A 15,659-nucleotide genomic window follows, 5' to 3' on the forward strand; every position below is an offset into this window, starting at 1 on the left:
ATGTATTCCTCTATTGGGGATAGAAAAGTGGCAAAGTAACAAACTTAACGGGGAATCAATGGCGGTCTGTCTGGAGGTAGGTACGAAGTAGTACTTAGTAACTTAGTAGCTATCTGGACATTTTCCCATACGGGCGGCGATGCCAAGCAGCGGACATGTTTCGCTGGGGAGTGGGAGGGGAACACCCCTGGCCCTGGCACTACCTCCGCATCAGGTAGTAGAGTCCACCTTTTGTTACTATTCACTCTTCACTCTGATGTGCATCAACTACAACATAATGGCAAAGTATTCTCAAGGCGACCTGATCGTGAAAATTTAGAAAATCCCATGATACTGATACAACTCTTATCGCCCAACCTCATGAGAGAAAAGGAAAAAAAAGAACAGAATGAAGAGCACAACGCCCTTGAATGAATGCATCCATGCAAGAGCCTTCTCTAATATGATATATACATCCTCCCTCGACCTTCGACTCTCTCCCCTCCACCTCCCATCCGAAACATCGTCAAGCAAAGAAACGCCAACTGAAGTCCATAATTTTTGGGCTTTTGGAATCTAACAACCCATGCAAAACATTCAAATAGACCCCCAACTCAGCGGGTGCCAGTTTCTCCACTGTCTGTCCCTTTTAGATCCACAGAGCCAGAGTGTCTAGCAAGCGTATATCGCGGTTTCGACGTTGGAACACGGTCCAGCCAATGTGTGCCGCAGATTGATGTGCCATCTGCTTTGCCCCTTGGGGAACATTCATAGAAAGGTCGTGTAAAAAGATTTATTATTAGAGCCGATTCGAACACATACTAGGTAAATCGTTAGTATAAGACCATTGATACAAATTGAAAGGTCTTGGGAAGTCTTACAATATCGGCGGAACTGTAATTCATTTCCTCTACGCCCCCTTAAGAGTCACGGGCTTTCTTAGGAGCTTCCTGCCTCTCTTCGTTGACTTGCTCCGGCTTGTCCACTTTCTCCTCTTTGATCTCCGCTTGCTGGCCCTCCGGCTTCTCTTCGAACCTCTCCGCTGGGGTCTCCTTCTTGATCTCCGCTTCTTTCTTGGCCTCCTCCTCTTGCTTCTGCCTCTCGGCCTCATCGTTCTTCTCCTTCTGAACTGCGTCTTGGACCTTGGCCTTCTCCCTCTCCCAGTCGCTGGACTTGGAATCGAATTGGCTGTTGATCTTCTCCAGACGTGCCTTCTTGGCCTCCTCTTCAGCCTCCTTTGCCTTTCGCTCCTTCTCCATCTCTTCCATGTGGCGGATGTCGTCAACACTAGGCTCGTAAAGATGCCAAATGGTGTAATGCGGGAGACCAACAACGGAGAATTTCATGCGCTTGGCCATCTACAATTTGTTAGTGATCTATTTGACAAACATAATAGCAGTCGTAAGAATTCGTACCTTTCCGAAACCTTCGGTTTCTGCGTGCTTCTCGAAACTGAAAGCAGGGAAGTGAACGCCCGCGCGGAAGACCTTGGCTTTGGCGAGAATACTGACACCACCGACACCGTCAATCTCCATCTCCATATCAGGGTCACCATAGGGATCACGGAGGTAAGCCAAGTGGGGTCTCCAGGTGGCGTACTCTGCGTAACCTTCAACGATGACAGCATCCTCATCGAGGGTGTCGGCGAGGGCGAGGGCGGTCTCCGATTCTTGCCACGAGTTGAGATCGTAGGGTTGCTCTCCGCCTAGCCAATCGGGTAGGGGACGCCAAACGTCTGTATATAATGTTAGTTTACGGTACGCAATCATGAAAATGCGGTGACATACTGGGTACAATAACATCCTTGTTGTGTCGCATAAGATCCTCGAGAATCGTGAATGGCGCAGTCTCGACATCGACATCTCGCCAGTAGACCCAGCTGTGCGTTGGCCGGAGGGCAGCGCTGAGGAGCCAGTTGCGGGCCTGGGCCATGGACTTACGACGTCCAGCCTGCGCCGCAAAACCGTGTCGACTTTCTACGTCCTGGTTGACCTTTTGGCCGAAATCCTTCTGCATGATCGATATCTCTCCGAAGTGCTGTCTAGAATCCTCGTTGGCCTGAAGCTCCTTCAGGCTGTCCTCCAACAACTGAAGGGTGTTGTCCTTCGAATCTCCGACGAGGAAGGCGAGGTCAATGAGGTTGTGCGGGTAGGTCAGGTTCTTCAGATGAGAGAAGAACATGGGCAAATGCGGTGAAGCATCTCGCAGAGGGGCGCAAAGTAATATCCTCTCCTCCCGCTCCCAGCCCCTCGCTGTGCCTTGCACGTTGTTGAGGTCATAGTATCGAATAGTCTCGAGCTGACCATCATCGCTCGAGGTCAAGTAACTCAACGGGCCGGAGCCAAGATTCGGTCTCAGGTCAGGGAAGAAGAAAAAGAGAACAGTGAAGAAGACTCCGCCGACGAGGAGTATCCGCTGTATTAATTGCCTGCGCCGCCGCAAAGCTGGCTGTGATCGCGGCTGGAATCTGCAGTTACAATTGAGGTCAGCATCGTGGCGCCACGCATGGTGCTTGTGGATGATGGAGGAGAGGTCTTGCGCAAAAGAACCGCTGAACATGGTGGTAGCCAGACGTACTTGTGAGGTTGAATGGAGAAGGTACCGTTTCCTCCAGACGGATATGCCCCCGCCTGCCCATTCGAAAAGGCATTGCGATGCATCTTCCCTTTGGTAGCCGAGCTATGTAAGGGCAGCATCCAGGAGAGCAAGTCGTGAGACTTGGATTGCCCTCGAAAGTTTTTATCCCTTGAACACCCCCGAGCGCCGTCCACCCGCCAGAACGCGGTGTTGCGAAGATCTAGGCTAAGCTCCCAGAGCCAGTCGTACGGAGATGTAGATGTTGACGGCTTTGACGATGTTGTCCACGATGAGAGGAAGGCTCGAATGGGAGGGAGAGGAGGTATTAAGGAGGGTGGGTGGATGGATGGAGGGTAGTGAGTGGAAGTTGTTGCACTCCTAGGACAGGACTAGGAGTGGAGAGGGCGGACGTTGTACAGTACAGGTACAAGACCCCCGAGAAAGAGTTAGAGGCTTATTAGAGGGTACGGAGTAGAGTAAGAGCGCGCGAGAGAGACTTGGCCTGCGATTTATTTCGCTAAAGGCCACCGTTGACGTCTTGAGATAGGCCAGAGACGCACCCTGGTGGCGTATGCTTTTGTAGGTAGTGTGCTGTACTGTATACTTGTACAAGCATAGCACATCACAAGTTGGGAAAAAGGGAGGGAATAGTACTGTAATAATGATAATAGAAAGGACAATAAGGAAAAAGGGCGCGCGAGACAGAGAAAGGCTGGCTAGTGTGGACACGCAGCAATCTTGAGGGGGTGACGAGTAACGGGGTTGAGGGAGTTGCGCAATTGTCTACTTGTTCCGGAATGTAGGGTGAGGGACAAGTACAAGCCAACGTTTCAGAACCGGAGATCTTTCAAAAGGCGTAGCGGTGACTTGATGAGATGTTGAAATTGCATTAATCCTTTACTCTAGCTGTTGCTTGTCTTCTCATCTTTATTATCCTTATTCCGCCTCTAAATCTGATACAATTTCTCTGCCAATTAGTCCCTAATCCGAATCCCCCCTAAATACAGTAAGACTCTACTCGTACCTACAAAGTACCTACCTATGTACTATACAAGTACCTGTACCCTGACTCTGTTCATCCAATCATGGATCAGCAGTTTTCTTTCCACCATCTGCAATGATTTACGCAGTACCTTAGCTACCTTGGTACTTGGATATTTACTCCGTACAGTACAAGCACATCACGACCCACACCCCTTAAGCTGCAATATTTATGGAAATACTTGTCATGCATCCTGCCTGTCCTGCCTTGTTCCTGCAACGGGGATTTGTTGCATCAGCCACGATCCCATCTCTTAGGTACGCAACGTCACAGTCTACGGATTTGGTGATGACACCTCCGGACAGGCACCCGGGGCAATTTCAATACTCCGTCGCTGTCGAATGCCGACACAATAATCACGATTACATGACATGACTATCTACATCTACATTCAATCCATTGCTTTAAGCGATGCGACTATCACTTTGGAAATAGAAAGTATCCACAGAATTTGAGATCAATTTTGACATTATACACTATAATAACTAGTGGGGAGAATACGAAGAGATTGCGGTAGGGGCTGACTCGCGCTTAACGCGTTACTCTAAAAGAAACATACAACACGATCACGATGTATTGGACTGATAGAGCCAAGAGAAGAGAAAGTCTATTTTAGAGTCAGCATGTCTTCAACAATTTGAGAAGAAAAACTCTAAAGACTATTGGTCTTCTGCTCAGAACAGCCGTTGTAGTCATGCACCGCCGCCTGGCCTCCAGTCGAAGTAGCCCAAGACGGACCGCTCCAACCTTCAGCTCAAAGACCGCAATTACTCGCCGTCGGGGTAAACCTTCAGCAAAACTCCACAACTCGTCCTCCCAGCCGAAGCCAGTAGAGTGCGGGAGGGCGACCCGGAAGCCGAGCTCGTTGAATGGATATAACTGAAGTTTCATCTTGGCGAGACATGTAGGAAATATGTAAAACGTACCATAACAAGGTCGGTGTCTGCTAATGTGCTGAAACTGCGAATTTTATGCCTATCATTGCGAGTTAGTACAATTGCTTGAACAAGATACTCGAAAAATGCAACGAAGTTGAATAAAGTGATCAGACATGGTAAGCTTTGGTAGGGGTTGTCTTCAAGTGGTTCAGTAGCAGAACTGAAAAAAATATACACTCATCATAAAAATAGTATACGGGAAGTATACGGAATGTTCGGAAAATAAGGAGGATAGTACTTACTAGGATCATGGAGTCAATTATGCCGCAAACTGCTTATTAGTACCGAGGATGTATGCTGGAGCATGTCCGTGGGGTTTCATGTCCATTATCAACACTTAATATTCGCATGCATCGACATCTTGACCGACAATGGACATGAACTCCAGCCCATAGTACGCGTAACTACCGTCAAGCCATGCTCGTGAATGATATGAATGCAACCGGCCCAACCACAACGTGCCCTCGACAAGGGGTTGTATGGCAATCTCTTACGACGGCCAGCGTGGAACCTTCAGGATGAACAACGATGTGACGCGAATAGCTCCTGTTCACTGTTTTCTGCATAGAGTTAGCAAGTAATCTCCATACTGGACTGCGCAAATCTGCGGTGAAGAAGAGAAAGCATCAGATGGTGGTGCATTGTTCAATGGCTCATTGGTAATCACCAGAACATAATCAGAAAATATCATTCATGTAAAGAAGAGGAACAAGTCGAGAAAATGATGGATAAACATACCTATAGGACGGCGACAGCTCTGAATGTAGAGCTGAGGTTGAGAGAAAGAGGAAGATGGAGGAGCTCAAGCGAAAGGAAAAAATATGAGCGAGCAGGTCGCGAAATCTTGGCGGTCCGTGCACCTTGACGTCTTTCAGTTAGAAGCATCCTAACATTTTACAACGAAAAGCTTCAGCTCGAACAGACAATATGGCTGCGAATACGGATAGAAGGAGAATCAATGCGCCGAGTGGTGGCACATCTGCACCAATCTTTGCAAAGACTGTGAAGGATCCTCAGTATCAGCAATCTCTCCGGCCAACCCGTACCAGAGGTCCAGATGAGCTTCGCAAGATTTGTAAGTTGGAATAGTTACTATGGCTTAGGCAAGATAAATAAGGACTTAGTTGGCGCTATAGGTGTCAATTGAGTTTGCCTTATTACAATGAAGCTCGGAAGACATATCTTGCAAAATTCCCACTAACAACCACCAAGTCCTTCAAACCGGCATCATACCTTCTGCTTCTGGATCCGCATACCTTGAAATCCCAGGACAACCACGGTCATCCTCGACCTTGATCCCATCCTCTTCTTCTCTCAAGATCACAGCCTCCATTCAAGGACCCAAGCCGCTTCCACGAAGCGCACCTTTCTCTCCATCTCTTCTCCTCACCACCACAGTCAAATTCGCGCCATTTGCTACCCGGAACCGTCGAGGCTATATACGCGACTCTGTCGAGCGAGACCTAGGCGTCCATCTTGAGAGCGCACTTCGCGGCGTGATCATTGGAGAACGATGGCCGAAGAGCGGGGTCGAGATCGTGATTACCATATTAGAGGGAGATGAGGATGGCTGGTGGGGCGATAGCGCAGGAGAAGGCAGCGGATGGGGACTGTTGAATGTTCTTTCGGGCTGCATTACTGTCAGCAGTGCGGCGATCACAGATGCTGGGATCGATTGTGTGGATATGGTTTCTGGAGGAGTGGCTGCGCTTGTCCGAGAACCCTCACAGACAGGAAAAGAGGGCGCTCTCGTGAAGGTACTCGATCCTTGTCCTTCAGAGCATCAAGATATTATTGCTGCGTGCGCGGTGGGGTATCTTGCCGGAAGAGATGAGATTACGGAACTGTGGGTTAGGGGTAATGTGCAAGAGGATTCCGATCAACTAATTGAGGGCGCAACACATGCTGCCTTCGGTGGCTTAACGGTCATGAAGGAGGTCCTACTCGAATCTCTCGAGGCCAAATTCAAGGGCTTCACAGAGAAGTCCACGGATGCCAAGGGCGGCGATTCGGGGGGCGACATTGAAATGTCAGGATGATTGTTGTCTCCATTGAAGACTTGTTTGGAACCCTGTGTGTGCATAGCGATGGCGTTTGGATGAAAAAGCATGGAAATGGATATACCATAAATTTTATTTGGTGTTTGCCCACTTTCGGCATATCAACTACTTGAGAAAAGCCCTCAAAGGCATAAATCCACCCAGCAGAGCCATTTTCAAGAAGTTTCCTATTCAAATGCGTGAAGCACTGCTAGGTTCCTCGCCAGTGTCTCATTGACACTGAAGCCTGTCTCAAAGAACTGATACCATAAAACGCCTGCTCCGAAAATTGGGGATAGGCGAAGTAACATGAAGTTCCATCGGCCTAAACGTCTGAACATTCCCAAAAAACTCTCCATAGTATGTGAATACCCCAGTATCCAGTCATGTTCCGTAAAGTGAAACGCATCGACAACCATTCGCTCGAATATGTATGTTTGTGCGTTCAGATGTCGGTCTCTCTCGCGAGATCGCAGCTTTGCAACCAATCTCTGACGCCTAAACCACTAATCAGCCGTGAAGTCAGTTGATGAAGTAAAAGCGGTCGGGAGAATCATGACGTACGGGTCTGAGAAGCAGCAATGGTCTCATCCTCGGTACCGCTAAGAAGACTTGACTCTTCAGCGTCGAAGAACACCTCGTCGACATCTCCAACATCTCCACCCGCAGCATTCACAACGGCCTCTAGTTCAGCCATGAGCTCGGCATTGGTGGACGCATCGGCCACACTCTTGTCGACTTCCTTCTCGTGGTCGGAATCGTCTTCGGTCTTGACGTTCACCTCGGATTTCTTGGTCTTCTTGACTGTACGAGCACGCTTGGGCTTGGGCACTGTCTCAGACTTCTCGACCTTGGCCTTGGCCTTCGCAGCCTTTGGCTTTGGTGCTGGTGCCTGGTCCTCACCATCATTCTCACCATGCTCAGAAGCAGCCTCTTCTTTGACGACCTTGGCCTTGGGAGAAGTAGAGGCACGCTTGCGCTTGGTACCGGCGCCTCCAGCTGCCTTCGGTTCCTTCTTGGGAGTCTCAGGCATGGCCTCGCCCTTCTCGAAGGCGATCTTCATGCGGGAGTATCGCTTGGAGGCCGCGCCCACAGTGAGGTTGCATGCCTTAGCGATTGCCTCCCAGTTCAGAGTCTGTACTTGTGTAAGTAAAGTAAGCAGGCATGACTTCCTCTACGGATATGACAAGAACGTTACCTGGTGAGTGCTGTGCTTGACGCAGAGCCAGAGGAACGGGTAGGCCGAGTCGTTCGGAACTGTGCCAGCTTTCATGGCCTGCTTGAGGCGAGACCAGCGCTTGGTGACGGCTCCTATCTTCAGATCGAGTACTTCTCCGACTTTAGCAAAGTCGATCTGCAAAGTGAGTGAGTATACGTTCTTCTTTCAGTATCGCTCTTAGGAGCGAGCGAAGGAAGTTCGGATACTAACGGTGGGATTGCCGCCTTCGGTAAGGACCTGGTAGAGGTATTGGATGTTCTCTCCTTGGGAAGGCATGGTGATGGTAATTGCAGGTGTTGGATTGTTTGTGAAGACTGAAAAGATATGGTGATGGGTGTTGCAGTGGGTGAGTTGGATGAGAGTTGGATTGTCGGACGACGGACGGGACGGGGTCTTTATAGGTTGGACGTTCGTGAACCGTCCACTGTCAAGCTTACTTCAGTGAACAAGTGGGAAGGTGAGAGACGAGAGACGGTGAGAGGGTTGGTGAAGTAGTGAAGGTGAAGATCTCTCTAATATGAGTTTACCCAAGGAGAAGTCATTGCGGTGAGCGATCTTGGGGATACCACCGTGAAACCTCTGGATCAATTCTCATTACTGGCTATATTCTTAGATGTGTTGGTTTTGCTCACAAAAGTAGTGTCCGAATTAGGACGAATTATTTCAAATATTGCTGTTGTTATTTGTACAGTCTAGACAAGTTCCCTTTGGGAGTCGGGTTGGTGAAATTGCGAGCTCAACACAACCCTCAAACAGGAGGCGTTGTGCCATTCATGTTAGGTACATAGAGAAGTTTGCCATAATATAGTTGATTGGAATTCATGATTGACTTCGACAGTGTTGGAAGAGGACGAAGCAAGTTTGAGTTTACTAATACGCGAACCCCGTAAAGAGATGAACAAATCAGTGATGATATCAGGACATTTCATGAAATGATCGACGTATTCATAGAATTGTTTACTACACTAATCTCTCTCTTTAAGTGCTCACACCTAGTCCTACCGGCTTTGACTCTTTAGCTTCCTCATGCTCGAAGTTCCCGACCATATCCTTGAAATCCAAGCCAACCTCTGTCAGCATGCCAGCGTGTTCGTGTGCCAACTCCATGCACTCTGTCCAAACCTTGCCACCCTGCTCTACGCTGCTCAATTGACGTCCCAAGATGACGTTAAAGGCATCTACGTTCTCCTTTGCCCATTTGACGCACGCTGACATGAGGTGCTGTGGGAAGCATTTCTGATATATATCGACCGTATTCTTGATAATGGTAAAATAGATGAACGCGATTTGGAATATGTATTCGGGGAGATTACCCTCGAAAACGCATTGCCTTGGCCAATGTTAGCAGCGATCTCACGGGAGCTCCAATGACAACAACATACCGAGTCCGCAGTTTAATGACCTCACCTCTTGCCTGGAGGTACGCTTCTCTGGCCCGGTCCTCGAAGCCGAGGCGGACTATCCATGTAACGTGTTTTTTCACAGAGGATATCCAGTTGTTGTTCTCCACCATCTGCTTCATCAACACTGTTGCCAATTTTCCGGCTCGATCATTCAGTTTGAATGTCACAATTCCTTGGGACATAGGGTCGTTTCTAATGCCTCTAGCCACGGACTTTAGCTTTTCGACCTTTTTCACAGCTTCCTCGAAATTCTGAAGTGCAATGTCGATGTCGAGATCGTCCAATTGGCTCTCTACCCAACGGATGGGTTGCTGCTTTCCGTCAACATTGACGAAGATGCTTGCACGGTTGCTGTTGACCGTTTCTGAAATGCTGTCCATCAAATCTTGATTCTTCAAGATGTTCACATCGCGAGTGGCGAAATAGTTGACGGAATCCTGGGCACGCCCGCGTTCCTCAATTTCAGCTTCCGTGCTCTTTCGCAGATCTTCGAGAGACTTTCGGTACGTAGACAGGAAGGTTGATTTCTCACTCGCATCTCCTTGGTAGACTGCAAATGTGAATGACTCTGCCCCAACACGGATGTTAATCGCATTCGAGGCTCCTTGGTTTCCTGATTTGGACCGAGAGGAAAGGTCCGCAATTTGAACGTCTTGCAGTGGCCAGCATCGCTGCGCTACCCACTCCTTGCCCGCGCTCTTCTTGTCTCGAGGACCTTGTCCGGGAACATCAGCACGCTGTTTCTTTTCGGCAGCGACTAGCAAATGATCGTTCAGCAATATCAGATGCACTCGTCTTCTCGCTTTCCAGGTGGCGGCATTCAACTCGACCCACCTCCCGGATTCCCAAACAATATGTCGACCTGGAATGGCTGGAAGGTACTTCTGCGATCCCTCCACTCGCTTCCACAACTCCTGGAGATGAGAGCTCCAGAGCGCCTCCAGATTGGCAACCGAACTCCGGTTTGATGCTTTCCTCGCGGTAAGATTGTCGCCGCTGGCGCCTGCAGCAGACGTTGTTTGTCCCAGTGTACTTGTAAGCTCAGACATTAGCTGACGGAGCGTACGCATCTCCGTCTTGAGTTTCTCTGCCTCTTTACTGATCTTGATAAACTGCGTACGATTCTGATATACATTGTTTTGAAGGTCGGCAGAGGTCCGATGCTTGACTTTCCGGAGGTCATCCTGGAAGCGGCGAATGTCCTCCTCAGAGGCATCAGCTAATATCGTTGCCACATCTAGACACACTGTTAGATTAGGTATGTATGGCGGTAAGGAATGAACTACATTGCTCAGGTCTCAAGTTGGGATCCTGGAGTACTTTCGGATCAACGCGCACACGGCTCTCCGAGCTTCCAGCTGGTCTCCCGTCCCTAGGCGGCGGTCCATTCTTATACTGAGCCGGCATCTGCGGCATTGCTGGCATAGGGGCTCCATTTCCAAAATCGGCGGGCACCTGCGTGATCTTCTGCGAGTATCTCCTCTTGACCAAATCCGCCGTCCTGTCCGCTCGCTGCGGCCTTTCCCTTGGAGCATCTAGCTTTTTTGAAGCTGTGGATCTCGATGATTCTTGTGAAGGTCGCCGTGAACTTGATTGCGTAGCCGCGAGCCCAGCAGGCATAGGAGCACTGATCTGCCGCGGAGCACTGATTGTAGGCATCGGGCCCTTGGGCCGCGGCGTCCGCTTCTTGCGGAGCGAAATGCCTTTACTTTTCTCCTCAGACATCTTGACGGATACGACAGGATGTCGATAGAGGTCGGCGTAAAGGCAAGGCAGTAGAAAGCGAGGGGTATGTGTATGTTACTCGAGTCGCAGCAATACGTCGCACATACGCGCTCTCGTACCAGATGCACGGGATGAGCATGAAGCTCGGACCAGCCCTTTCCCGTGCTTTTCCCTACCCTCCAAAAAAGTTCGACATCACTTCCTCATCGCATCTCCAAACCACTATTCAAATCGCCTTGCTACACGTCTGCTGCCGTTTCCGACTACGCAAGCATCTAAGCTACATATTTCCAAATTGAAACCACCATGTCGCAGCAGTCGATACGGCCCGCCACCATCGCCGCCATCAGCGTCGGCACTGTCGTCACTGGACTCCTCGCATATGCCATCTGGTTCGATCACCGGAGACGAAACGATCCCGATTTCCGCAAGCAATTGAAGCGCGAGTCCAAGCGAACTGCTCGTGTTGCCAAAGAGGAAGCCGAGAGCGCAGGCAAGGAGCAGAAGAAGGCTATCCGGGAGGCGGTAGAGAAGGCGAATGAGGAGGGCTTCCCCAAGGACCCCGAGGAGGTCGAGGCATATTTCATGCAGGAGGTCGCCCAAGGAGAGGGTCTCTGCCAGCAGGGTATGCGAGGAATCAATGGCATATGATATGGCATCGCTAATTGTTCCCAGGTGCGGATAACATCGACGCGGCGCTGTGTTTCTACCGCGCATTGAAGGTTTACCCCAACCCAAGAGAGTTGATCAACATCTACGACAAGACTGTTCCTAAGGTATGAAGCCTCTACCCCTCAACAAATACGAGTATTTACTGATGTCCAATTTAGCCCGTTCTTGACATCCTCGCCGAGATGATCGCAGTCGACACCAGCATTCCCGTCGGCAGCAAAGAGGCCTCCGATGCCGATGCCGATTCCTCCACCGGTGGCGGAATTGACGAGTAGAACTCCCGACGACCTTAAAAGTTCGATTAGTACACGACAAAAGCGTTCTAGGACTCCTCTCCCACTCCCGGATTCGATATTGTAATATTCGTGTAAATGTAGAAGTACGCCCAGGTTTAGTGGCCAGACCAGGTGGAGTTCAAGGTATGACATAATGCATGGATGAAACTGGAATCGGGTGGCACATAGCATTCCAATGAAGAAGATATCTTCGAAAATGGACATTCGCAAATATCAAGAGTTCACGGCCTTGGTTCACGTCATTATCGTTCGATGCATCGTCAGGCACGTGCTTGATGAATGAATGCTTGAATATACTACAAATTACATGAGTCCCAAGAGGTCGTGCGCTCTGCAACCTGTGAGACCCCAATTCCCAGAACGCCTTGCTCAGAATGTTCATGTTCATCCTCATCCACTCTTGGCCGAATTCCGAATAATTACAACAATGTCTAGGGACGACGAACGGCGACGATGAAGAAACTGTAGACCATTCGTGGTAGATACCTTAGCACGCGCAGGAGTCGTTTTGTTCCGGTTTTGTTGGGTTGATGTTGACATCGATCACTGCAAACGATTAGCGGCCGTTGGTTGTGGCGAAGCCGAGCGGGCGTCAACGTACTCTGGCTCTGTCCCTGCTGCGACTCGCCCTCCATGCCAGGCAATGCCTGCGCGATCCTCTTGAACAGACTCTTGACATTGTGTCCCACTTTGGCACTTGTTTCAATGAACATGAGGTTATTCTTCTTCGCCTCCTCTTCTCCCTGCTGTGTGGTAACCTCCCGCTTGTCGTTCAAATCGGTCTTGTTGCCGACCAACACTATGATAACATCATTACCCCGTTCGCCCCGCACATCGTCAACCCACTTCCTCGTGTTCTCGAAAGTCTTCTTGTTGGTGATGTCATAAACGACGACGGCGACGCTGGAATCGCGGATGTATGAGGGGATCAAAGATCGAAATCGTTCCTGACCGGCAGTATCCCAAAGCTGTAGGCGGACTGTGCGATCCTCGAGGTACATAGTCTAAATCATGTTAGACGTGGTCTAGTCCGGCCTTCTCCTCCTCCTCCTGCATGCGCACCTTGGACAAAAAGTCGATACCAATCGTGGCTTGGTAGGTGTTATCGAACGAATCGTACATGAATCGTGTTATCAAAGACGTCTTGCCAACTGTCCTCATCGCATCAGTCATCGTGAATTGTGCAGTGCTTTCTAGTCGTTTTGAGTCGACATACCGCTTTGCTCGCCCAAGAACACAAGCCTGTGCTGCCGTGTTAGCAATCGAGGTGTTCCTCTCCGCGGGGGAACCATGCAACTGACTTGAACTTCTTCAAAGGGTTGGAATAACCTGACTGAGCCATTGTGGAAGGTGTGAAAAGGAAGACAATCCAACTAAATCAATGAGAGATTATGAAGTTTGAAAGAGAAAACGAGTTACTCCAAAGGCGCGGTGTGAACTGGAATAGGGAGGTAACGTTATAATAAGCTGGGCTTGTGGTCGATCTGGAAGCCTTGTCGGTCCAAACAGCATATCCGAGATCCAGGTTGCGCCAAGCCTTCAGGGACGTGGCCCGTGACTGGTCCGTGCACCTTTTGCGGGCGGGCGAAATTATCGATCTCCGTCGTCGAAAAAAAAGTCTCTATCTAGGTGGAAACAAACATCGAAAACACCCCAAGTCACCAACGTACTTTGGATTCCTGGGAATTCGCGCAGAAACGATGTCGACCTCAACGTCTGCGCCTGCGACTTATAAGCAGCCTTCTCGAAAAGGCAAGAAGGCCTGGAGAAAGAACATCGATGTCACCGAAGTACAAGAAGGTCTTGATGAAGTGCGAGAGCAAATCATTGACGGGTAATTTCCCTCCCTCTCAACCTCCCATAAAACTCAATTCGCTTCAAAAATACTAACCATCCACCCAGCGGTCTAATCTCCGAGAAAACCGCTGACCAACTTTTCGCAATCGACACCGTCGGCTCATCCGACCTCCAAAAAGCCCACAACAAGCGCCACAAGCCCCTCAAAGTCGACGAGATCCTCGCCCAGCGCTCTGCCGTGCCCGCAGTCTCCAACCTCAAGAAGCGTCTCTCCGACTTCGAAGCGCCCAAGACCAAGAAGCCGCGCATCTCGCACAAGGACTACGACAAACTCCGCGCAATCGCATATGGCGGCGATGCGGTCCAGAAGGATGTCGTGGAGACGGGTGGGACGGCCGACCACGATCCCTGGGCTGTGCAGGAGGTGAAGCAGGACCCGCGGTACTCGTTCTTGGAGAAGAAGAAGGCGACCAGAGAGCCTGCGACGCTTAAGCGTGCGCCTGTTTCCCTCGCAAAGAGCGGAAAGCAGATGCCCGCCGTCAAGAAACCCGAAGCTGGAAAGAGTTACAATCCCCTATTGGAAGACTGGGCGAACCTGCTCGAGAGGGAAGGCAACAAGGAAGTCGAGGCCGAGAAGCAGAGACTACAGGAGGCACGAGAGGAGGCGGCAATAATGGAGCGCGCCATGAAGGAGGACGAAGAGGCGGAAGCCAACGAGAGCACATGGGAGAGCGAGTGGGAAGGTTTCAGCGACGCCGAGGGTAACGAACTGAAAAAGAAGCGACCCGAGCGAAAGACGCCCACGCAGCGAAGCAAGATCAGGCGGAGAAAAGCAGCCGAAGCGGAGGCCAAGCACCAAGCTAGGATGAAGGAGCGAGAAAAGCAGGCCCAGCGCATCAAGGAACTCGTCAAGTCAATAGAAGCGAAGGAGAAAGCGAAGGCCAGCGCCATCGCCAAAGCTACCAACCAAAACGACGCCTCCTCCGACGAAGAGGAAGACGAAGTCCTACGAAAAAGGCGATTCGGAAAGTACCCGTAAGTCACCCCCACCCCCAACTCCCATGAACATATCTAACCACTCGCCCTGCAGTGTCCCCCAAGCACCTCTCGAAGTCGTTCTAGCCGACGAACTCCAAGACTCCCTCCGCCGCCTCAAGCCCGAAGGCAGCCTCCTCAACGACAGGATGCGAAGCATGCTCATCCGCGGCAGAGTCGAGTCCAGGAAGCAGACCCAGAAGAAACAGCGCAAGACGACCACCTCGGAGAAATGGTCCTACAAGGACTGGTCGCTCGACAAGCACGTTTGAAGTCTTGCCAACTTCAGCTACTAGACCTATTAAAATTAAACGTACGCTGCATTTGCATGGAGTTTCTTTGGATGTTCTTTGGTTCGATTCGTTTTTGAAAAGTTAAGACACTTTGCCACACAGAGGGACATGAGCACAGAGAGAGGAATGCAGGGGAACAAGCACATATAGAAGCCTCTATTTCCGCCGAAGTCATCAAAAAGCTAGCCCTCAATATATCATCATATCTCTGTCTCTCGATTGATCATTTCCTCTGTGATTCCCCATATCATCGTCCATCTCCACTAATCTCTTATATGCAATGTTCGCACAAACGAATGGACGGACAACATGAACAAGATGAACCAACGGACGAACGAACAGAATTGCAAACCCCTTCCCTAATTCCTCACTCAGCAATTTCTGAAAGACCAGTTCTGATAAACAAGTAGCAGTACCGGAATATACACGGGATATTCATACAGTATGACATTGTTGGTTTGTCTAAGGTGTGACTTAGATAAAATTAAAAAAACAAGAAAATAAATGTTATCACACAAACGCAAGAGCAAACATCAAAATAGCTCCACTCGGTGTTCTGTACACATCTTTAAATATAAAAAATCAATTGTTAATTCATTCATCTCTGAAAGAAGCATAGAAAATGATATACAAAATCCCCATCT

At 49.8% G+C, this 15,659-nt stretch overlaps 7 protein-coding genes across 7 annotated transcripts; 3 read left to right on the forward strand and 4 right to left on the reverse strand.

The window, feature by feature from the left end:
- Window positions 1–899: 899 nt before the first annotated feature.
- On the reverse strand, window positions 900–2,675 carry BU24DRAFT_436931 (glycosyltransferase family 62 protein; the record flags this gene model as incomplete). Its single annotated transcript, XM_033530185.1, has 4 exons — window positions 900–1,337; window positions 1,395–1,714; window positions 1,767–2,446; window positions 2,557–2,675. 4 exons carry the CDS (start codon window positions 2,673–2,675, stop codon window positions 900–902), a joined length of 1,557 nt encoding a protein of 518 aa, XP_033378407.1.
- A 2,761-nt stretch (window positions 2,676–5,436) lies between these two features.
- BU24DRAFT_428104 (exoribonuclease family protein) lies at window positions 5,437–6,737 on the forward strand. Its single transcript, XM_033529393.1, has 2 exons — window positions 5,437–5,611; window positions 5,749–6,737. The coding sequence occupies exons 1-2, from the start codon at window positions 5,464–5,466 to the stop codon at window positions 6,573–6,575; spliced, it is 975 nt and encodes a 324-aa protein (XP_033378408.1). The 5' UTR covers window positions 5,437–5,463; the 3' UTR covers window positions 6,576–6,737.
- A 283-nt stretch (window positions 6,738–7,020) lies between these two features.
- BU24DRAFT_473253 (uncharacterized protein) lies at window positions 7,021–8,070 on the reverse strand (the record flags this gene model as incomplete). The annotated part of the gene is made up of 4 exons (XM_033532769.1): window positions 7,021–7,073; window positions 7,140–7,710; window positions 7,774–7,929; window positions 8,005–8,070. 4 exons carry the CDS (start codon window positions 8,068–8,070, stop codon window positions 7,021–7,023), a joined length of 846 nt encoding a protein of 281 aa, XP_033378409.1.
- Window positions 8,071–8,723: 653 nt separating this feature from the next.
- Window positions 8,724–11,013, reverse strand: BU24DRAFT_428106 (uncharacterized protein). Its single transcript, XM_033529394.1, has 3 exons — window positions 10,484–11,013; window positions 9,177–10,434; window positions 8,724–9,124 (listed from the first exon to the last, which is right to left on the reverse strand). Exons 1-3 carry the CDS (start codon window positions 10,920–10,922, stop codon window positions 8,773–8,775), a joined length of 2,049 nt encoding a protein of 682 aa, XP_033378410.1. The 5' UTR covers window positions 10,923–11,013; the 3' UTR covers window positions 8,724–8,772.
- A 215-nt stretch (window positions 11,014–11,228) lies between these two features.
- Window positions 11,229–12,252, forward strand: BU24DRAFT_400738 (mitochondrial import receptor subunit tom-20; the record flags this gene model as incomplete). The annotated part of the gene is made up of 3 exons (XM_033525463.1): window positions 11,229–11,547; window positions 11,598–11,698; window positions 11,753–12,252. The coding sequence occupies 3 exons, from the start codon at window positions 11,229–11,231 to the stop codon at window positions 11,867–11,869; spliced, it is 537 nt and encodes a 178-aa protein (XP_033378411.1). The 3' UTR covers window positions 11,870–12,252.
- BU24DRAFT_400741 (ras-domain-containing protein) lies at window positions 12,122–13,232 on the reverse strand (the record flags this gene model as incomplete). Its single annotated transcript, XM_033525464.1, has 5 exons — window positions 12,122–12,436; window positions 12,492–12,894; window positions 12,953–13,041; window positions 13,107–13,132; window positions 13,192–13,232. The coding sequence occupies 5 exons, from the start codon at window positions 13,230–13,232 to the stop codon at window positions 12,378–12,380; spliced, it is 618 nt and encodes a 205-aa protein (XP_033378412.1). The 3' UTR covers window positions 12,122–12,377.
- A 294-nt stretch (window positions 13,233–13,526) lies between these two features.
- Window positions 13,527–15,229, forward strand: BU24DRAFT_400743 (p60 domain-containing protein). Its single transcript, XM_033525465.1, has 3 exons — window positions 13,527–13,724; window positions 13,793–14,722; window positions 14,778–15,229. Exons 1-3 carry the CDS (start codon window positions 13,591–13,593, stop codon window positions 14,992–14,994), a joined length of 1,281 nt encoding a protein of 426 aa, XP_033378413.1. The 5' UTR covers window positions 13,527–13,590; the 3' UTR covers window positions 14,995–15,229.
- The last annotated feature ends 430 nt before the right edge of the window (window positions 15,230–15,659 follow it).

The sequence above is a fragment of the Aaosphaeria arxii genome (assembly GCF_010015735.1).
Source record: "Aaosphaeria arxii CBS 175.79 unplaced genomic scaffold BU24scaffold_12, whole genome shotgun sequence".
Classification (NCBI taxonomy): domain Eukaryota; kingdom Fungi; phylum Ascomycota; class Dothideomycetes; order Pleosporales; genus Aaosphaeria; species Aaosphaeria arxii.